Consider the following 17,634-nt stretch of genomic DNA (forward strand, 5'->3'; position numbering starts at 1 on the left):
AACCGTTCTAATGCTAAGTGTGGACTCTGTTCTCTCAAATCACCTTTCTTGAAACATGCATAAATCATGAAAATAGGTAAAATAAGTGAAGTCAAAACATTGAAAACAGTATTCAATATCTAGAATATTCTTACAAATCATTGACATAATGTGACATCAGTAATTTAGCACCGAATCAAGACATTGGCTTTCAGCACATAACCTGAGCATGAGAATGGTTTCATGAAAACGGGACCAAGAAATTCACAGAATGTACGCTATGGCATAAGAACAGTTTCATGAATACGGGCCCAGTAGATTCACTTATATAACAAGAAGATATTGGATGTTTTACTTACGAAGGGGTATCATACATATCGGGTATTGCATGCAGACGCTCTTCGGTATCGGGTTGTGATATGTCTTCATCTTCTGCTGCCTCTGCTTGCTAGTGTGTAGAAAAATGTTAAATTATTATTTTGTCTGCAAACCTGAAAATGGACCAAAATAACGATTGTTTCCAGCTTATTTGAAATGAGGACTTAAAACGACAAAACTATAAGGAACCTGATAATTTAAATCGCATTGCACATCCATAATACACTGGATTTATTGATGTACAGATCACCGCTGTTCGATTATTGATTCAATCGACAGATTGAAAAGAAAGGGCGAGAACAATACAAGCACACTGCCAATACAAGGACAAAAACATATGTCGAATTCAGAAACAAAATACAAAGAAATTGACCTTAACCAAAAACACATATTTTTGCATCGCTGAATGACGTAAAATACCATAAACAGCAATATGTTCCTGCTGATAGGATTAAGTAGCTTTAGCACCTGTACTTACCTGTTGATTGGTAGCCTGCGCAATGAAGAACGTACGTATACCCGCACGTTTAAGGAATTCCACCTTTTGTCCGGCCTTGCTAGGTGTGATGACGTAGTCGTTGCTTATTAACGCACGTGTAACATGTGTTATATGGACTTTCCTGTCGTAAACATTAAAAGAACGATAATTGGAAAAAGCTTGTTGAGGTCCACTGCGCTGTGTTTTCCCCCTATAATCAGACGGCGTATAATGTAGCGTATATGCAGTGACAAAATGGTCGGCGGATTGATACTTATTTCAAATATGGCGCCGTTGACGGTTAGCTGAGATAACTGTCCTATAACAGCCATTATTTGGTTCCTTCAAAATCTAGAAACATTGAAAATGTTCGGGATCCATAAGTCTAATAATACAACGAAGGAATGCTGACAAACTTCCTATTCCATGGTTGAACATTCAATTTTTTGGACGGTAAAGTTATTTTTATGGTCTTCCAAAGATACACAAAAGTGAATTAATTTCAAAAGCTATCAAAGAGCAAGGTGCTGAATACATTTGCCTAAAATCTCCCAACGATCTTAAATTCAGACCTATAGTTGGTGGTCCGGAAAGCGTTACTCAACGTTTAAGTCATCTTTTAGACTTGCTTCTGAAACCTCTATGTACGGAGGTAAAGAGTTTTATACGTGATGATATAGACTTTTTGTCTCATTTGCCGAATCAAGTTAAGGAGGATTGTAAACTTGTAACTTTTGGTGTAATAAGCTTGTATACAAATATTCCACATAATTTGGGAATTGAGGCAATTAGCTATTGGTTGAATAAATGTCCTGGAAAAGTAGATTCTAGATTTGATAAACAATTCATTGTTGAAGCATTAAAAATTGTATTGGAAAACAATACGTTTTGTTTTAATGGTAATTTTTACCAACAGTGTAAAGGTACTGCAATGGGAACAAAGGTGGCCCCTACCTATGCGACGCTTGTCCTTGGGTATTTAGAAGATAAACTTTATACAAATGTTAAAAACACATTTAGTGTTACTTTTGCAAATTATTTTAAAGACAACTTTTTGAGATTTCTAGATGATTGCTTTATTATTTGGCCTCCAGGTGAGAATCTTCTGGAATTTTTCAATATGCTAAATGCCTTGCATCCCGATTTGAATTACACAATGGAGTTAAGTGAAAAAGGAATACCTTTCTTGGATATTTTTGTAGAAATTAAAGGACAAAATATTGTTAGCGATATATATTGTAAACCTACAGATTCTCACAATTATTTGGATTTCTTTTCAAATCATGCTAAACACACTAAGCTTAACATTCCATATGGTTTAGCATCGAAATTAGTCACGGTTGTTAGCGATAAAAAAATATTAGAAGATAGATTGGACGATTTGAAACTTTATCTTAAAAGCAAACGTTATCCTGCTGAAGTGGTACTAAACGCCATACAAAGAGCTAAAGAGAAAGGCCCTGTCAGTGTTAATCTAGAAAGAGCTAACACCAAAGATGCTGATATCATACCATTTGTTACTACTTACAATCCAAATAAATGTTATATGTTTCCTGTCGTTAAACATTTTGTAAATTTTATGAAAAACAGTGAGAATATGAAGTGTATTTTTGATAAGAAGAAGATTATAAACTGTAAAAGACAACCTAAAAACTTGAAACGTTTACTATGTACATCCAAATTTGATATGAATACCACAAATGTTGTCACTGATGTAAATAAAATTGTAAGAAACCAAGGTGTGGTACATGTAAGATTAGCATTGAATGTAAAGACTACGTTTTTGCAAATGGTTCCAAATTAGAAATTAGGTCAGAAATTAACTGTTATTCTAAGAATGTTATTTACTCTTTAATATGTAAACAATGTGGTGAATTTTATATCGGACAGACTGGATGTGAATTGAGAATACGAATGAATGTACATAGACAACACATGAAGGATAATGAACTAAGATTTTTAAAAGTTAGCAAACATATGCATCAATGTTCTAAATATGATTTTCATGTGTTACCTATTTACAAACTGAATAGCGACGATGTAGTTGCAAGAGAAATTAAAGAAAATATGTTTATAAAAGTCCTCAAACCCAGCTTGAATGCACAATTATTTTTGCAATGTATTGTATGTAGATGTTTTCTTTGTCTTGGTAATGTTTGTGACGTCACTATGCTTGTTTATTTATGACGTCACTAAAATTGTTGACTATACAAATATTGATGACGTCATGTAACCAACGGTGATAAATAAACATCAATCCGCCTGAAGAAGACCTAGAAGGCAGAAAGGCCTAGCGGACGATCTGAAAAATTTATGTTTTTATTCTATATTTTCCTTCGCAAGGACTTATTTATTTATTATCTACTATATATATATATATATACGCTTTATATTTTAGCATATCCTCTGTAGATATTATTATAATATATAAATTTTATTATATGTCTTTCATAGGTTTGCTTATATACTTAATTTCTTCTCATATGATGATTTATGATATAATACATTTTATGATATGTCTTAGTTAGGTTTTCTGATATGACATTTAATTCATTGATATATTTTTAAACATATACAATCACCGTATATATACTTACCCTGCTATTCCAGAGCTCTCCATTAGGTTGGCTATCTTAACATCTTGCCCAAGAACATCGAACTGCCATTGGCTAAGGCCGATGACACCACTTAATACACTTCCAGTGTGTATTCCTACGCGCATGCTGACTTTTGTCGAAATTGTCCTGAAGAATTATCAGTAGGAGAATTACAGTATTTACAATTTCCTTTGGATTTTGATGCTGTTGCACGATACATATTTAAAAGATGCTTATTCTGCTAACATATTTACAAATATCCATATTCGAAAAAACTGACGATGGAGAAGGAGGGATATATATACAAAATCAGTACTTCTTTAGTTTTAATCATAGTACTTTACATGGATTGACTATATCGTAAATTCAATTTTAAAGGTTTCTGACAAACATTTTTGTATGTAAGGTATTTTGAAATAAATGTATTTCGTTATCTACTTCAGTTAAATATATTGTAGACTAATGTTCGCCGTACTGATAAATTCACCTCATTCCAGAGGGCGAAAAGCCGAAAATTATATTGCAACAAAACAAAATTTGGTTACTGCATTTTGTTTCTGGCCTATTTTGTTATTTGTATTGGGAACAAGTACATGACTTAGTGTTAAATAAGCTTACGTGATCCTCTCACCGCCCGCGGTATTTCGATGATATAAGTGTTTCTTGATCACGTGTTTATTGTTCTGACATCCGGACAGTTCTGAGATACTTAAGGTGTCGCCATGTTTATATACATATACCGAAGTACAATTAAAATATCAATAAAATATGACAATGGACAAAAAATATGGTTACGATTATTTCAAGCAAACGTTCTTAACATTTTCTTCAATCAAAATCTTCTATGATTAATTTATATGCCGTGCAGTCTTCTATGATTAATGTATATGCCGTGCATTGTCTGATAACATGAAAGGTGGTTATTTTCATCACATAATATATCAATAACACCCTAGCATAGGTGTTGACTTTAGACTCACTTTATAGCGTTAATGATGCCAAACCCCATACACACAGATAGATGGGCGTGGTCTGTTCGGGGCTCCGGTACCCCACATATACAGTAGTAACAATCCCCCAGAATCTTCAGCCTCAGCTGGTGATATTTCTGTTGGAGGAGTCAAACAATACGTATTAATTGCATACAATACCATATTCCGTCTTTGCGTATTGCAGAGTTATCTTTTCTTGAGAGCAGGAATTGATTGTTACGTCATTGGTTCGTGTGAGAAAATTACGTCGTTTTTCTCAAAAATTGATGACGTTACTCTCAAAAACAAATGACGCAACAATCAATACCTGCTCTCAAGAGAGGATAACTCTGCAATACGCAAAGACGGAATACATGGCCTCCTGTAAACACTGACTAATGTTCAAAGCAGTTTTTCAAGGGTTGGTCTTAATTTTGTATTACCGAACAAATATAAATATCAACACGTACAAGCATTTTTAGATGCATCTTTTAAGACAACAAATGTTGATGTTTAATGTCCTCATAGAATCCACAAGAAAACAAAATTTCACAAGCTATATCACATTTGACAAAGCCCATAGATCTGTGTTAGGAAAACAACAAAAAACACCTAATAAAATGGCTTCTAGTAAATCCCCGCCAGTGTTTCATCACGTACTTAGGTAATTATTATTATTGTCCGTTTACCTAGTGATGTCATTTTCATGATGAAAGTGTTAAAACATACAAGATACACATTTCAATTTCGTGCGACAAATACAGTTGTCTTGTATACAAAAACAAAAACGTAATTTGCATGAGTGACATGTAAAAAGACATAGTTGTCGAGAGTAACACACACTAATCAATTCTGTGGTACACATTTTAAGGCCTTGCATAAATAAATAAATCAAAAGTAAGTTAAGTGCTTTTCACAAACAATTGCGGAAATGGCGAATTATCAATCAGCTCTATAGGCCACGACTCTTTCATTATTGACATTGCAAACCAAAAAGTAAATTACATGGTGTACAATTTAATGAATTGATTAATATATACAAAGTTTTTATGAGTTTCTGATAAAGCATTACTGTCAGGAGTGACTCAGTGACATGTTCAACTTAGTTGTTTGAGTGATATATAAAATCCTACTTGGTTAGGTTGATATGCAAAAAATATTCAAAACTTACGTCTGCTATTTTGTCAAAGGAGATGAAAATCTCGTTTAGCATATTAACAAGCCGTTCAGCACTGTAGATGGACGAAATCGATGTGAATCCATCTATATCCGCAAAAACAATGCTAAAAAAAACAATGAGTAGTGTGTTAAATATAAATTAATTTGCATTAAGTCTAAAGAATATCCTAAATCAGGACTGACATACTTCAACTTCAATGGAACAAAATCCAGTTCATTATATCATAGGTCGTGAGAGCAGTTCATGGTACCATCTACTTTGATTTCAATTCAATTTCTGTTGTTAAGAGTTTGTATTGATTTTGAGTTCAGATAGATTTATCTTCTGTATTGACATGAAAGGATTAACGAGGGACATGAAAACCTCGCTCAGTATTGCTTAATACTTCCTTCCGGATACAAAGTTCATACTTCAAGGTAGCAATTCATATGAGACAAGCATATTAATTACAGAAGGAGAACTTAATATTCGTGAAAGTTATCCCGGTTTGTATAGTGATTTGATTTATCACAGGTCATGAAGCTGAGGGAAAAAATAGTTTATATCAGCTTTTTATTTCAATCTCATCTAAACGCCAGACAGAAGTAATCATAATATTTATATAAAGAAATCAATAAACAATATACTGACTCCTCGGAAATTTTCGCTGCAGTTTTATTTTTGCCTTTTCCGCCTTCCGCTTAAGGTCTCGCACAACTAAATCAGCCAATCAGCAAGTGTTTCATACGTTTGTAGTTCCTATCTTAAATAAGTTCCGGCAAACTACTGGGCCACTGAAGGAGTTTAATAAGGAACTGATGACAGATTTTTTAGATAAATGAAATACTTTTGATACATTTCCATGTCTGTGTGCGGATTTGCACAGGGGCAAAATGCCTGTAGGCGTTTCTATTTTGGATCACCTGTTTTGCTTGTAAACTTCCGGTTGTCAACTTCCTGGCGCTGTGACACTCCGATATGCCACTAAATCTACCAAAAAAGTCATTTTGTAACCTTTGCAAGGTATGTATTTATGAATCTAGACAGTTGTCACTAGTTTTGAACTTCAAATATTAAAGTTATTAGCTAAAATGTTTGGTAATAACATATAGTAAATAATTTAGTTGTGTGAGTCATAAAAAGGGCGAATTTATAATTGCAGCGTATATAGTAGGTAAAGTAAAGAGTATATAAACATATGAATTAAATATGAACGGCGACATTAACGCTTGGCGCAAAATGATTTCATTGGCTAAGGGAGAAAGTTTGACAGAGCGAAACTTTCCAAGTATACAGTATTATGCAAAAGAGCTAAATATTTTTGAAAATTTACTCATGCCCCAAACATCAAAATTTTACTTCTTGGCAATGGTATTTGGACAAGAAAATGACAGTTTGTTTGACATCCATAACAGGATAGGCTAAAAGAGCAATTTCTAGAAAACCGACGAGTATAAGTGCCTTTCTGAAAATATTGTTTTATTGCTAAAAAGAAGTTTTGAAAATGCCTGCATCATATTTCAATTTTGTCCATTTACTACTTATTATAGGTACTTAATGTCTGATGAATGTTCTGTGATCCAAACAATGTATATACTACAATGAAAAAGAAAAGTGCCTATATATCCCTTTATAATCTAACAATGTTTGGATTCAACATAAATTAATATCTAAACCAATGACGGAATAAGTACCAACCAACTACAAGGCTACAGCCATTTTCGGGTGCTGATAGTCAACAAGCAGAGGCAGTCACCTTATTGCGTAAAACAATAAGTAAACCCTTTCATTACGTTAAAAATAATCATCATCATTTCCTTGTGAAAAAGAAGAGAAATATATATATTGTTTTCTAGATAAAACGCCCTTTAGGATTATAAAAGGTTATTGTATCATCTTAAACATAAAATTAAACATATCACATTTATCAAGTGCTTTGAATCATATGTAAAATACAGCGAAAAGGTCAAGGTGCCTACAAAATCATGTAACACGGAACAAGTTAACAGCTATTGGCTAAAACAGACAATCTATATCTTAACCAATTTTTGTGAAATCCGTGCCAGAATATATTGCAGCTTTAAAGCTACGCCAACCTCGGATATGCTAATAATCCACAAACTTAATCAACCGCCTTGTTACGAAGATTATTTTATAGACGTCTTCACAAACTTCAGAAACCACATAATTTCAAAGGAAAATAGAACAGAAATACTATTTTCCAGGTATTTGTCTCCGCAGTTAAATTTCGACTTTTTCGCCGTCCCTGACGAGGGCGGATTTATTATTATAGCGAATACAGGTGGACAATTTAATATACAAGGTAATTTTCTGTAAAGGGCGAAATTTACACTGGTGGAAAATTGAATTCATAGGAGAAGGGTGAAAGTTTTACTCCGCGAAAATTGAATTTATAGGAAAAGGTTGACAGATTTATAAGGCGAAAATTGAATTTTTAGGAGAAGGTTGAAAGTTTTATTAGGCGAAAATGTTCCGGTATGCAATATATAGTTTTTACATATTAAACACCTTTCAGAGTCACGAATATGTAGTTTGAGGAAAATGTATCTTTTCACATATAAAATTTATCAAATAAAAAAAACTACGAATAATGGACTATCGATTTAGAGAAATCAAAATCTAATCATCGAAGAATTAATTTGGGTTAAGTTGAGGAAAGAGTTCCTATGATAAATGATGAAGTGTAGATATATAAACGAAAAAAAATAATCATTGATTAAATAATTAGTTTCCTACTTTTCTAAACACAAATTCAAAATGTAGGGAAAACGAACTTGATCCCATATTTCATTTAATGTAATGAAAACCCTAACTTTCCAATCTAAATTATCAATTAACTCATCTTCCTGTCGGCGCTAGAAGAATGAGGACTATTGATGTGTTCAAAAGTCGTATTGGTCAAACGTATCGAGTTACAAATGGAGTGTGGAAAACTGGTGCTACCTGTCAGGGTGCGGAAATAAAGACATCTCATATTCCCGTAATGTTTCTATATCACGAAATGCGGACACCCGAGCCCAGTAAACCTATCAAAACTCCATTAACATCGTTTAGTCTAATGCATTTCAATGTAAATGGTACAAATTACCAGTTGGTTGTAAACCAGAATGAGTCCAAAGCCTCGTTATCAATTGATGAATCAGCTTCGTTTGCGAGCTTAAATAAGGTTGTTATACATAAACACAGCATTGATACAGATCACTCGACGATAACCACCAGACTACAACGCGACTAGTATTCGTTAAAGCGTGTTAAAAGTTATTCAGAGCAAAGTGTGATTTGTTTTACGTGTTTCGAATATAATAAGAAATATTGTAAATACATGTTATTTACCTATCATATTCAACAAACATCTTGAATAAAAAATTATTATAAAAGGAATGCTCAGCCTTTCTTTTTTTGTTAAAGAAGAAAAATAAAACATTTAACATCGCCAACACTTATTCAGAGACATTTTGGCGATAAAAAGGGGTTTGGCGATAAATTGAGGGGCATTATATCGAGGTTTAACTGTTATTGGAAATTTTGTTTTCGTAAATCATTTTCAATCATTTATCATAGATATTCCTGCTAGTAAGATGTCAAGACCTGTATGATTTCGTGGCTGGTATAGCTATGTAACGAACTATATATTGACGTAACATAATGTTATATCTTCCTGAAAAATATATCACCCTGTTGATAAAGATACAATAGAACTTACGTTACATTGTCACTTTTCGTGATGAACATCTTACGAAATGGACCGGTTGTGTTTGCATCAAACGCTCGTGTTATTTCCTCAGCAATGTATTTCGGAAACGCTGCTTTCATGATTCGATCCTGCGAACATTAACATAATTATTTTCATTAAATAGTACATTATAATGAAAGTGGAAAATAGTTGCATCAAATTTTCTGAATATATAAAATAAGCATAACTAATTAACTTTACTTGACTATTTAGCAACGAAGATGTGCAAAAATAAACATAACATTATTTATTTTCGATGCGTTAAAATGTGCTAGATCTACCCCCAACATGCTATATTGCAATAGTTTTATCTATAACAGAACAACGTATTAACTAGTATCGTGATCTTTAAAAAACAGTTCTTGTAAAAAGTGGAGTAACTCGGTTTTACCTTCACCATTTGTTCTTCAGAAACGATTTTTTCATACTTGGAGAATCTTAAGTTCTCAAGAAAATTCATAAGGTATTCATTTTCCAGTGAATAGTGAGCAGCGAACCCATGTACAGTAATACAAAGAAACACTATCACACTCGTGGAAATCTGTAATTAGAAAAAAAACATCATTTAAGGTCATTGTAATGCATAATGTTTGTTTGTTTGTTTGTTTTAAGTCCTATAAACAGCCATGGTCATTTAAGGACGTGCCAGGTGGTGGTGGTGGAGGAAAGCCGGAGTTCCCGGAGAAAAACCACCGACCGACGGCCAGTACCTGGCGACTGCCCCACGTAGGCCTCGACCCCGCGACCCAGTGGTGGAGGGCTAGTGGTAGCAGAATGTCAGACGCCTTAACCACTTGGCCACCGCGGCCCCTTGCATAATGTAATGTAACAGAAATGATTCAATGAAAGAAGAAGCATTGCTAAGTATTTTTAAGACGTCATTTCATTTTGTTATACAGGATACAAATACATGACTGTTTCCAAATATCCGTGTTAAATGAAGTTTCGTTCGAGTCTTGCTAATCCCTTGATTTTTATGACGTGTGATATATATCAAAGTAAACAAGAGAAAAATTAATAGTAAAATAAAAACAAGCAAAAAAACCGCTATGAAACTTTGGAAAAATGTACAGAAAGATCAAAATCAAACGTTAACCATTGAAAAATACATTCAGTCACATATGTCATTAATGACAAGAAAAAAGTACACGATAAAACGTTTATTCTAATTCGGCGAGCGCATCCTAGACAACCGATATTTTGAGAGACTGGTCAATCCAATTAGAATGATCTCTCGAATTCTGTAATTAAATATTTAGCCGACTAGTGTCATTGTTACAGTTTTGGGATTCCCGTCAATAAAACATAGATAGTTTATCACCGAAATAAGAAATGGAGTTTGCGTACAGAATGTGAATTTAAGCATGAAAACGGTTTCTAGAACACGGCCCCTGATTGATCGGTTTAAACATGTAACAAAGGGTATTTTATAGAGTATTGCTTGATACGACATTTTTTTGTCCAAACACATTATGATCTTTCCCTGCTTAACGTTCAGCATTTGGGATAATGGCAACAACTGGTCTACCCGTTGTCAGTATAATGTGACCGGGCGGAAAACTGTGCTGGGTGCCTTCGGCATGGTATTTCAGTGAGATAGCATTACAAAAACGGCATCAGATCCGCGCTATCACCAGAAGGTAATTTCACCAAAATACCCTGTCTCTGGCACACATACACATATGCACGCTTGCACGACACACATGGAGGCACGTCTCTAAATGCTTTATAAATTAGAAGATACTTTTGATAAAACATCTGAAATTTATTGCATGTTACAGTGTATATAGTATGGTTTTTAAAGATATAACATACCTGAGTGGTCAACTGGTGATTTTGTGGATATTGATTGATATAAGTCCCGTGTAGTAGGAAGAAACAAGTCAGCAAAATCAAGCAAACTGACAGAGGTAAGATAATTCGGCCTGAAAACGTAACCATAGCAACAAAAAACAGTAACTGTAGCCAATGGTGTGGATACATATCTCCGGAAAAAACAGTAGCTCCATCCCATAATATCACAGCGAAGATTATTGAAACAGGAAACAGGGGGACCAAGGCCGGAAGTTTAACTTTTATGTTCTGAATTAATAGAAGCCCACATAGGACACCATTGAGAATCGCCGCAATCAAGTGTATGTAGAAAGACACGTCTTCAAAACACGTATCGCATCTCAGACAGATATCAGTTAAGGCACACAGGTTGTATAAACACCCTATAACTGGCAATATGTCCAGTAAACTCACAACATCAGATCGGACAAAATTCTTAAATCTTTTTCTTTCCCTTTGGAGTCTACACACATTGAAGTAATTCGTCAGATCGAATCTAAAGAGAGGTTCATTTTCCACCGCGTTATCTATCGTATCACAGGACCTAAACCGTGTGGTAGGCACACCAACGCTTATTGCCTCCGAACTCATTCTGTTGATAGGTCGGTGTTCTTTGTAAAAAAAAAAGATGTCTCCTCCTCGATCTCCTCGCTAGTTCTAATGATAGGTTGATGTTCCTTAGTTAGTAGTAGGATATATTCTGCTTAAAGCTCTGCAGTCATTCCGAAGGTAGGGCGGTGTTTTTGTTTGTATACAGTAAGATTGGTTTTCCACACAACTCTGCACTCACTATGATGTTAGGGCGGTGTTCTGTTATGTAGTAAGATTGATTTTCCTCAAAACTCTGCACTCACTATGATGTTAAGGCGGTGTTTTGTTATGTAGTGAGATTGATTTTCCTCACATCTCTGCACTCATATATTCTGCTTAAAGCTCTGCAGTCATTCCGAAGGTAGGGCGGTGTTTTTGTTTGTATACAGTAAGATTTGTTTTCCACACAACTCTGCACTCACTATGATGTTAGGGCGGCGTTTTGTGATGTAGTAAGATTGATTTTCCTCACAACTCTGCACTCACTATGTGCACTCACTATGATGTAAGGGCGGTGTTTTGTTTTGTAGTAAGATTGATTTTACTCACAACTCTGCACTCACTATGAAGTTAGGGCGGTGTTTTGTGATGTAGTAAGATTGATTTTCCTCACAACTCTGCACTCACTATGATGTTAGCGCGGTGTTTTGTTATGTAGTAAGATTGATTTTCCACACAACTCTGCACTCACTATGATGTAAGGGCGGGGTTTTGTTTTGTAGTAAGATTGATTTTCCTCACAACTCTGCACTCACTATGTGCACTCACTATGATGTAAGGGCGGTGTTTTGTTTTGTAGTAAGATTGATTTTCCTCACAACTCTGCACTCACTATGATGTAAGGGCGGGGTTTTGTTTTGTAGTAAGATTGATTTTCCTCACAACTCTGCACTCACTATGTGCACTCACTATGATGTAAGGGCGGTGTTTTGTTTTGTAGTAAGATTGATTTTACTCACAACTCTGCACTCACTATGATGTGAGGGCGGTGTTTTGTTATGTAGTAAGATTGATTTTACTCACAACTCTGCACTCACTATGATGCGAGGGCGGTGTTTTGTTATGTAGTAAGATTGATTTTCCTCAAAACTCTGCACTCACTATGATGTTAAGGCGGTGTTTTGTTATGTAGTGAGATTGATTTTCCTCACATCTCTGCACTCATATATTCTGCTTAAAGCTCTGCAGTCATTCCGAAGGTAGGGCGGTGTTTTTGTTTGTATACAGTAAGATTTGTTTTCCACACAACTCTGCACTCACTATGATGTTAGCGCGGTGTTTTGTTATGTAGTAAGATTGATTTTCCTCAAAACTCTGCACTCACTATGATGTTAAGGCGGTGTTTTGTTATGTAGTGAGATTGATTTTCCTCACATCTCTGCACTCATATATTCTGCTTAAAGCTCTGCAGTCATTCCGAAGGTAGGGCGGTGTTTTTGTTTGTATACAGTAAGATTGATTTTCCACACAACTCTGCACTCACTATGATGTTAGCGCGGTGTTTTGTTATGTAGTAAGATTGATTTTCCACACAACTCTGCACTCACTATGATGTTAGGGCGGTGTGTTGTGATGTAATAAGATTGATTTTCCTCACAACTCTGCACTCACTATGATGTTAGGGCGGTGTGTTGTGATGTAATAAGATTGATTTTCCTCACAACTCTGCACTCACTATGATGTTAGGGCGGTGTTTTGTTATGTAGTAAGATTGATTTTCCTCAAAACTCTGCACTCACTATGATGTTAAGGCGGTGTTTTGTTATGTAGTGAGATTGATTTTCCTCACATCTCTGCACTCACTATGATGTTAGGGTGATGTTTTTTTTTATGTAGTAAGATTGATTTTCGTTAATATCTGCACTCAATCCGGTATTTGGGCGATGTTTTGTTTTTATAGAACAAGACTGTTTGTCATCAAAGCTCTATACTACTGTATGAAGTCAGCTGTATTCTGTTCACAGCTTTGTACCCATTCTAATGATGAGTCGGTTATTTTTGATGGAGTAAGATGTATTCTGCTCACAACGCTCTACTCATTCTGATGATAGATCGGCTTTCTTTATGTAGTGAGAGGTATTCTGTTCACAAGACTATGTAATCATTCCTAGGGTCGATGTTCTTTATGAAGAAAAGTGCTTTCTTAAAATTCCAGACTCGTTACAATGATAGCTCGATTTCTTAATGGATCGAGAGGAGTTCTGTTCATGAAAGCATGAAAACTCATTCTGATAAGTCAGAGCTTTTAATAACTTAATAAGATGCACTCTGTTCACTTCTTGGAAAATTCAGTCAAAGGACAGAGCGTTGTTCTTCATGAAGTTAAGCTGTATCATGTTTACATGACTATAGACGACAGGACGTTGTTTTTATGAAGCAAGATGTATTCTTCGTAATTCTCTGTTGTCAATCCAACGACAGGATGTTGTTTTTATGAAGCAACATGTATTCTTCGTAATTCCCTGTTGTCAATCCAAGGAAAGGATGTTGTTTTTTTGAAGCAACATGTATTCTTCGTAATTCTCTGTTGTCAATCCAACGACAGGATGTTGTTTTTATGACTTATGATGTTATCTGCGAAATTCCCTGTTGTCATCCCAACGACAAGACGTTGTTTGTAGGAGATACGTTCATGTTCTCACTTCTCTGTACTCATTCTACCGAGATCTGCATTAATGAAAGAAGATAAACCATTAAGCTTGATTTTTGCAAAACATTTTTTTTCATTAGGTTATTTAGTCTGAAAATAATCATAAGAAAACACCCTAACATTCCTGGAAAACACTGTTCTCTAGATGTCCTTTGACATTGCGCGAATATTCAATATCTATAGGTTTCTTCTTACTCTGAAAAGTTCTGTAAACAATGATACATTATTAATTTCGTTTTAATTGTTTAAATTTTGTTTTCGAATATAATATTTCGAAACAAATTAAATGCGTATTTGTAGAAAGAAATGTCACACTAGAGAATGTACCGATATTGAAGCGCCGCTTTCTTTATTGTGCCTTGTATATCTATGCAAGAAACTCGCTAGATTAAAATTATTGGATATTTTCACGTATGAATTATATACGACTTCAGTGTCCAGTCCAGGAATTATAACAGACAGTGATGACTTCACACTACAGTTATTTTTAGTATGAGTTAATGGTGATAGCAATGTTGTGAAATAAAATACGATCCCAAAGGCGTGAATTTTAACCATAAACCTTCCCCCAACATGTTACCACTGTTTCTGAAGAAAAAAACCATTAACCCATACAATCATTGTCCTAACATTACCACATGAATGAGAAAGCAATAGAACTTTCTCATGAAAATATAATAATATTCAGGAATCAGATTCTAAACTCGTAAAGATTGATAATATTAATGATATATATAAAGCTGTAAAGATTTATAGTCATATAAATATCAATAATGCTGTAACGATTTATAGTTTTATTAATATGTATAATGCTGTAGATTCAAAGTTTTGTAAATGCCTATAATGCTTTAAAGAGTATAGTGTTGGAAACATCTATGTTGATATCAATAATGCTGTAACGTTTTATAGTTTTATTAATATCTATAATGTTGTAGATTCATAGTTTTGTTAAATATCTATGTTTCAAAAAAGTATAGATTTGCAGTAATGCAATAAAGATCTTTAGTATAATATATATGTATAAAGCTATAAATTCATAGTTCTGATAATGATGCTGTTAAGATTTATAGTTAAAACAACACCTACAATGCTGTCTCATAACGAGTCAATAAGAAATAAACATGTACACATGTACGAAGTGACGATTCAAATTTGAAATATATATTTACAGATAATTTGAAGATAATTTCATAGTGTATGCGTGAAGTTGAAAACATGATTATGAAACAATAACCACGAAAGGAAGGAAATTGAACACAGGTGAGGTACATATCAACAGTAATTAAGTTAAAATATTGTATAAACAGGAACATGTGTAATATTAAACACATTAATGTAGATGGGACACTAAAGCGTGACAAATGGACCCAAAAATTAGTTTCTTCGTTTTTGCCAAAAAATTGCAGGTGAAATAAAATCAGGAATGCCATGATAGTAGTGGGAGAGAAAAAAAAAGGATGTGGGTGGGTGAGTGAGTACATAAAAACTAACCTCTTATCAAAGGGAATGTTTAAATAACACACACACACAAAAAAAAAAAAAAAAAAAAAAAAAAATATGAAACAAGATGTGAAAACTACTCATCTATAACAAGCAAGAAGGAGTCTTTAGGGTCGGCGTATGGCTGGATTACGTTCGTGAATTTTCTCATGGTCATTCAACGTTTCCCCCCGCTTGTCTTTGATGTTAATGAAACACTGACACGTGAGGGATCATTAATCAAATCTATATAGGTAAGAATAACCGGTAAATTTGACCTGGGTGACGTACAAAGAGCTAGTTTGTTTATCAGACAGTAGTACATCAGGTATTTAATCAATAATGTGTAACACTAGTGGAGATACCTGTACCTGTATATAAACTGTGACGGATGCGTCAGCTACAGGTAGAGATCACCTGGGTTGCTATTAGTTATCGACGTGTAAATTTGTTTGACACTTCTAATGGGGACACAAATTAATCAGACACATACCCTATTCGACCTTAAACTCACAAACGAGAAAAAATATATGGTTGTCATTCTAGAAATCCAAGGTGCCCTCAGCTCAAGTAATACGAAGACAAAATATAAAAACAGCACAAAAACTAAACTTAACTAAAACCATAGAAAGTATCTTAAGATGAAAAAAGACCGGACCAACGAATGAGATACTTGTCTAAACATGATAATTTGACGGTATGCTACGTCATGATTATCAGTTAATTATTAACAACGTTAAACAAACCCATCTACCCAACCCTCCTTTTCTATAAGTGAATTTACAAAAGACGCTAAAGGAGATACACCTCAGTGCCTATTTACGAATATCAACAAAACCACTATAAATACTCTCCAACCAATGATTATGGTCGGGTCGATGTTCATCTGTCAGATTAGTCCGAATTATTCTGACGTTTTATCGACTTTTTTCATATCGGTCTGTCGTCGATTAACGTCAGATCTCCGGCCCTCTATAATATGCGGGAAATATGCGACCCGCGCCCGGAGCGCACTTCAAACTGTTATTTCAGAAACAAATCGTCACTTTCACACGCATGTCGCACATGGATCGAAAGATCTATTCTTTATGCACTAGGTGGTATCAATAACATATTTCAAAAATCATTACGAAAAGTATTTTCCAACGTTTTCCATACCAACCCATGTTTTTAATGGAAATTAGGCCATGAGCAATGTCACATGACTTGACGAGATCTCGCGTTACCGAAGGTATTTCCCAACGTTAAGACGTAGGCCGGCGAGATTTTAGTCACGTGGCATTAGAAGGCGGGGCTATCAAAATACGAGAGTAAAACAGAGTAAGTTAAAAAAAAATTATGTTTTTAGTGATTGTATTGGTTGTTTGAGGCATGTTATGTATGTTCATCTTGTGCATAAAGAATAAATCTTTCGATCCATGTGCGACATGCGTGTGAAAGTGACGATTTGTTTCTAAAATAACAGTTTGAAGTGCGCTCCGGGCTCGGGTCGCATATTTCCCGCATATTATAGAGGGCCGGAGTTCTGACGTTAATCGACGACAGACCGATATGAAAAAAGTCGATAAAACGTCAGAATAATTCGGACTACTGTAAGATGGAAACATTAACGGACTGCTAACTATAAAAGAAAGTCGCTGTCAATGGCTACACCTTGGAATGGAATCAAATCTCAAGCGGAGTACCATAAACAAACAGCTTAGCGACACCATCACTATGTGTTGTGTAGGTACGACCATCCTGCTGTTTGCTGATGACACAACAT

General features: G+C 34.7%; 1 protein-coding gene across 1 annotated transcript; it reads right to left on the minus strand.

Annotated features, from left to right (window-relative positions):
- Positions 1-334: 334 nt before the first annotated feature.
- Positions 335-9,716, minus strand: LOC110454503 (adenylate cyclase type 3-like). The gene is made up of 7 exons (XM_021504019.1): positions 9,708-9,716; positions 9,287-9,405; positions 5,575-5,686; positions 4,413-4,540; positions 3,433-3,579; positions 836-977; positions 335-427 (listed from the first exon to the last, which is right to left on the minus strand). The coding sequence occupies exons 1-7, from the start codon at positions 9,714-9,716 to the stop codon at positions 335-337; spliced, it is 750 nt and encodes a 249-aa protein (XP_021359694.1).
- Between the last annotated feature and the right edge of the window lie 7,918 nt (positions 9,717-17,634).

This window comes from Mizuhopecten yessoensis, unplaced genomic scaffold (genome assembly GCF_002113885.1).
Source record: "Mizuhopecten yessoensis strain PY_sf001 unplaced genomic scaffold, ASM211388v2 scaffold7903, whole genome shotgun sequence".
In the NCBI taxonomy this organism is placed as follows: domain Eukaryota; kingdom Metazoa; phylum Mollusca; class Bivalvia; order Pectinida; family Pectinidae; genus Mizuhopecten; species Mizuhopecten yessoensis.